The sequence below is a fragment of the Carex rostrata genome, chromosome 1, assembly GCF_964058835.1.
Source record: "Carex rostrata chromosome 1, lpCarRost1.2, whole genome shotgun sequence".
Classification (NCBI taxonomy): Eukaryota; Viridiplantae; Streptophyta; class Magnoliopsida; order Poales; family Cyperaceae; genus Carex; species Carex rostrata.
Window position 1 is genome coordinate 15,404,243 of NC_135918.1, and position 6,458 is coordinate 15,410,700.

The window sequence follows — 6,458 nt, forward strand, 5'->3', positions numbered from 1 at the left end:
CTGTCAAATATCTAATTAGACTCGTTATGAAGTGATCAAATTAAGTATTATTTATCGGGTCCAATATGTGTCATGAGGAGTGGGGCCTTTAATGTGTAGAATGCGTATTAATAACTTTATGATTTAGTGATGGTCTAAATTATATAAAGTTTGGAAATAATACAATTATGCTATTGGTCCCTGGGGAACACAATTAAATAAGGCAATGTTCTGTAAATAAGGAAATACCCAATTATTGGCAAGTTCTGAATTCAGACCCGCTAAGGATCCAATAAGAAAATAGGCTACAGATCCGCTAAGGATTAATTAAGCAATTAATTAATTAATTAATCAATTAAGAGGTGCCTATTCATTTTCTAAAACCGATTCTCTCTCTCCCGCTCTCTTTAAGAATTCAGATCTCTCTCTCTCTCACGTAAAAGAGAAGAAGAAAAGAAAAAAAAAAAAAAAAAATCAGAAAAGTTAGGAGAGGAATTAGAGAGAAGGGTTTTTCGATAAAGAACTTGCGATTCGGGTGTCTCTCCTTGTGCAAAACTTGAGATAGTTGCCGTTGCCGCCTCTCTCGATCTCTCCATCGGACTTGAGAGGGATTACTTGGAAATCTAAAGGCTTCCGGTGATCAACGGTGATTGTGTCTCTCCGGAAGATCATAGCTATGGATCAAGGTAATTTTAGAATTTCATATTTAAGGTTCTCTAGAGGATCATGGCAAATTTAGGGATAATGAATTGCGGTATGATTATGCATGAATTGAAATAATTCTATCAAGTGGTATCAGAGCCTACTCTAGATGAATCGTTAAATTTTGATTCTGGTTCGGATAAGATAAGGTTTGCGCAAAAGAGATTAATTTTCGGAAGTTTTGATTATGGCGCAATTTTGTTTCTCTGTTATGGTATCAATTCGGTAGTTCTGATCTTCAAGAATTAATGGTCAAAAGTTTGATTTGATGGTCAAAAGTATTAATTTAATCTACCAAAGTTTGGAATTTAATTTTGACCATGAATCTGTTAAGAATAATTTTATTATTTTAATATGGCGCATATATGTTGATATGGTTTGATTAATTTGTTAAGCCAAAATTTCTATTCGGCAATTTGTATATTGTGAATAAATAATGTAATATGCTCAAACGGTTCAGATATTCATAATAATGTAAATTGCCGTATATTTAGGAAATTTTTTATTTGCCACTAAATAAATAATTGCCGCATATTTAATGGAATCTGAATTGGCGCATATTTAATGTAAACAATTTTGATTTGCCATTAACTTGTTTGATTATGCCATTAACTTCCATTAACTTGATATGCGCCTCTGTAAATTCCTGAATGGCTTTTGATTTGTATAAAATAATTAAAAGCACCTCAAGACAATTAATTTTGGTATTTATGGCAATTAATTGTTTATGGGCAATTAATGGCGCAATTTTCTGATTGCTAAATCCGATAGCAATTTTGGTAAGACAATTAATATCCGCTAAAGGTTTAATTTTCTGATTCCTTAATGACAAATTAATGCCTTCATGAAATGCGCCAAAATGAAATACTTTGCATTAGTATATATATATATATTTCTGAAAATTTTGATTCTGTGCAAATTTTCAAAATTGATTCGGAAATATAAAAATTGATTATTTCTTTCTGCTATGATCATTGCTTAAACCAGAACAGAGTATATCCGAACCAGAACAAAATAAATAAAAATTTTATTATTCGGTCAAGTAAACTTTTGTTTACTATATTTGGTTAAGTCAGTAGAAGTCTATTTTGGATTCTATGTCTAACTCTTTTTTGCAAGTTACGGTATATGTGAATAGTATGACCCCGTTGCCTTGTGTGATATGTTGTAATGAATGTTTGAATGATGTGTGTAAATGCGGCCTAAGGTGCCCCGTGAATTAATTTATTTTATAATTAAAAGTGACTTGCATGTCGCTTATATGTATCATTTATGCGGTCTGCGAGCCGTTATCCTTAGGACTTTAATGTAATTTCTTTATTACTATTAGAGTAGTAGTTTGGTATAGAAAATTACATGAAGGATGGATGATGGCTATTGTCAAGTGGAGTCTTACAATATTGAAGACCATCGTGCTTCGGGTCATACTATCTCACTTATGATTTGGGCTCATGTTATTTATTGATTGTTTTATATCATTGCAATCGTATACCGTTATGCATGACCCCATTATGATTAATTCGGTTAAGCCAAATTTTGATAAATGTTTCTTATGGATAATATTAAATCATTATGAAGGCTTTAGATTGAGATATATTTTGGAAAATGATTGATAAAGGTATCATCTTACCAAAGTAAGCTCTCATACTGGCGTTGATCATTTGCCAATTTATACACAGAAGATATACATATAATGTTTGGTTATTGGACTGGCCCAAAGGAAAGACAATAATCAAGTATTGTATGTGTATACTTGTGGTAATGAATGGGCAATAGTCATTAAGTTTTGGATGTAATTAGTTAATCGGCCTAAAGGAAGGTTGACTAATTGACATCAATTGGACTGTTACATTCATTAGCTACACTATTTATCTTAGAATAATGACTGACTCCAAAGAGCACTTATTATTCGAGGATACTTAGTTGATGGAATATGCCTTATTTTGATTTTTATTATAATTCGGTAATTTCATTCGTTCTTTTTGTGAATATTTTCAGCAAAAATTACTGATCTTACAGCCGGCATTAATAGCATTCCGATGCTGACGGGTTCTAATTACAAGGATTGGAAAGATAATCTAGAGATTATCCTTGGGTGCCTTGATCTAGACATAGCGTTACAGGAGGCCAAACCACCTGTGCCTGTTGAAACTAGTCCTGATAAGGATCAGAATGCACATGCACGGTGGATGAGGTCAAATCGCTTGTGTCTCCGGGTCATGCAAAAGACCATTCTTGAAAGTTTTAGGGGACCAGTTTCTGATTCCACTCTTGCTAAAGACTATCTTAAGGAACTTGAGCAGAGGTTTGTCAGGAATGAGAAGGCTGAAATAGGCATTCTCTTAAACAAACTCTGCTCAATGAAGTACCATGGTAAGAGCAATGTCAGGGAGCACATTCTTGAAATGATGCATACCGCTTCTAAATTGAAGGGACATAAGCTAGATATATCGGATGATATGCTAGTATATTTGGCCCTTAACTCTCTTCCTGCCTCATTTGGACAGTTCAAGGTGAGTTATAACTGTCAGAAGGATTCATGGACAGTTAATGAACTCATCTCGCACTGTGTTCAAGAGGAAGAGAGGTTGAAGTCGGACAAGAGCGAAAGCGCAAACATTGCTTCTACCTCTAAGGGAAAAGGGAAACAGAAACGTAAGGCAAATTCAGATGCTGCAACTACAAGTTCGCAGAAGAAGCCCATTAAGGACAAGAGACCGGTTACCGGATCGGAGCCGAATAAAGACAAGAAGAAGGGTTGTTTTTTCTGTGGATCTGAAGGGCATGTAAAGAAGAATTGTACCAACTATCACGCATGGCGTGCTAAGAAAGGTATTAATTTTTCTTTTGTTTGTGAAGAAGTTAATGCAGTTTCAGTTTCAATAGACACATGGTGGATAGATTCGGGTGCAACTACTCACATCTCTGTGTCTATGCAGGGTTGCCGAAGTTACCGGAAGCCAAATGATGGTGAAAAATACATCTATGTAGGCGATGGAAACAAGGCAGAAGTTGAAGCTATAGCGCATTTTAGATTACTTTTGAAAACTGGCTTGTATTTGGACTTGTTTGATACTTTTGTTGTACCGTCTTTTAGGCGGAACTTGATTTCTATTTCTGCATTGGACAAATTAGGTTTTACTTGTTCATTTGGAGATAGAAAGTTTGGTTTGTATCAAAACTCCAATCTGGTTGCTTCTGGTTTTCTATCTGTTTTGGATAATCTTTATGCTTTAGATACTATTGCTTCCTATAATGAGACCTTGAACAATGAAACTCGAAACGTTAGACAGAAATTAACACATCAGGATTCAGCTGCACTCTGGCATAAGCGTTTAGGTCATATTTCTCAACAGAGAATAACACGTCTTATTCAAAGTGATATTCTGCGGCCCTTAGACATGTCGGATCTCGGTCCGTGCATTGAGTGTGCAAAGGGCAAACAAACAAGCATGCGCAAATATACAGCCAATCGTATGACAGACGTCCTTGAACTGATACATACGGACATATGTGGGCCATTCCCTACAGCTACTAGGAATGGGCATGTATATTTTATCAGTTTCATTGACGATTATTCTAGATATGGTTATATATTTTTAATTAAAGAAAAGGCTCAAGCTTTGGACACATTTAAATCCTTCAAGGCTGAAGTTGAGTTACAGCTCAACAAAAGGATTAAAAGCGTCAGATCGGATCGTGGTGGTGAATACTATGGTCGATATGACGGCTCAGGAGAACAACGTCCAGGGCCTTTTGCTAAATTTCTAGAGGAAAATGGAATTGTGCCACAGTATACAATGCCGGGTTCGCCCGCAATGAACGGTGTAGCTGAAAGGCGCAATCGAACATTAATGGAGATGGTGCGGAGTATGATTTCTCATACCTCGCTTCCATTGAACCTCTGGGGAGAAGCACTTAAGACAGCAGCATATATTCTGAATCGAGTACCGACTAAGGCAGCGAACAAAACTCCATATGAATTGTGGACCGGGCGGAAGCCTAGTCTTCAGCACTTTAAAATATGGGGTTGTCCGGCTGAAGCTCGGCCTTATAGGCCACAAGAGAAAAAGCTGGACGAAAGGACAGTTAGCTGCTATTTTGTCGGCTATGCGGAAAGGTCCCGGGGGTATAAGTTTTATGATCCCACTAATAGAACAATGTTCGAGACAAATACAGTTAAGTTCTTTGAGGATGTTATGGTTCAAGGGGGAAATACAAATCAAATTGTCTTTGAAGAGAAACAAGATTCTCCTATACAAGAGGCACCAACAATGGTACCAATTGTAATAAGAATATCTGGAGATTCATTGGTTCAGGATCGTACAGTGAATGAACCTACAGTTAATGAACCTTCAGAAGTGGAAGAGAATCCTGTACAAGACAATATTGATGTTGAAGAGGAACCTATACCACCTCAAGAACTTCAAGAACAAGTGCCTTTAAGGCGGTCCACAAGAGAGAGAAGAAGCGCAATATCTAATGATTATGTTGTGTTCCTTCAAGAACATGAATTCGACATTGGCATGATGGAGGATGACCCTCTCAGTCTCCGTCAAGCTTTGGAAAGTGCGAATTCTCAAAAATGGATCGAGGCCATGAATGATGAAATAAAGTCAATGTATGACAACAAAGTCTGGGATATCGTCCCATTACCTCAAGGTGTGAAGCCTGTTGGTTGCAAATGGATATTTAAGACCAAGAAGGATTCAGAAGGTAATGTGGAAAGATACAAAGCGCGACTTGTTGCTAAGGGATTTACACAGAAAGAAGGCATTGACTTTACGGAAACTTTCTCACCTGTGTCTATGAAAGATTCCTTCAGAATAATCATGGCTTTAGTGGCACATTTTGATCTTGAGTTACATCAGATGGATGTTAAGACTGCGTTTCTCAATGGCGACATTGATGAATCCATTTATATGGTGCAACCACCGAACTTCGAGTCTGATGACTCCAAGCAGATGGTTTGCAAATTAAAGAAATCCATCTATGGACTCAAGCAAGCGTCTCGACAGTGGTATTTCAAATTTCATCAAGTAATTATCTCATTTGGATTTGAGCCTAACTTGGTGGATGAATGCATATATCACAAGTTCAGTGGGAGTAAGTTTATGTTTCTGATTTTATATGTTGATGACATATTGCTTGCCAGTAACGATATACACATGATGCGTGAAACCAAGAGATTTCTTTTCAAGCATTTTGATATGAAAGATCTTGGCGAAGCATCATATGTGTTAGGCCTTAAAATACATAGAGATCGAAATAAGGGTATTTTGGGGCTTTCACAACAAGCATATATCGATAAAATTCTCAAGCGATATGGCATGGAACACTGTAAACCAGGAAATACCCCTGTTGCAAAAGGAGACAAATTTAGTCTCAATCAGTGCCCAAAGACAGAATTCGAGAAATCAGAAATGCACCAGATTCCATATGCTTCGGTAGTAGGAAGTCTGATGTATGCTCAGGTGTGTACGCGTCCGGATATTGCGTACATCACAGGAATGTTAGGCCGGTATCTCAGTAATCCTGGTATGGATCACTGGAGAGCAGCCAAAAGGGTACTAAGGTACTTGCAAAGAACGAAGGATCATATGCTGACATATCGGAGATCAGAAAAGGTTGAGGTCATTGGATATACTGATTCCGATTTTGCGGGCTGTGTGGATAGCTTGAAGTCAACATCCGGTTATATCTTTATGTTGGCTGGAGGAGCTATTTCTTGGAGGAGTGCAAAGCAGACAATGATTGCTTCTTCCACCATGGCAGCC

The 6,458-nt window shown here is 37.1% G+C and overlaps 1 protein-coding gene across 1 annotated transcript; it reads left to right on the forward strand.

Annotated features, from left to right (window-relative positions):
* Window positions 1-496: 496 nt before the first annotated feature.
* LOC144544970 (uncharacterized) lies at window positions 497-3,868 on the forward strand. Its single transcript, XM_078293849.1, has 3 exons — window positions 497-665; window positions 2,680-3,513; window positions 3,621-3,868. The coding sequence occupies exons 1-3, from the start codon at window positions 656-658 to the stop codon at window positions 3,647-3,649; spliced, it is 873 nt and encodes a 290-aa protein (XP_078149975.1). The 5' UTR covers window positions 497-655; the 3' UTR covers window positions 3,650-3,868.
* The last annotated feature ends 2,590 nt before the right edge of the window (window positions 3,869-6,458 follow it).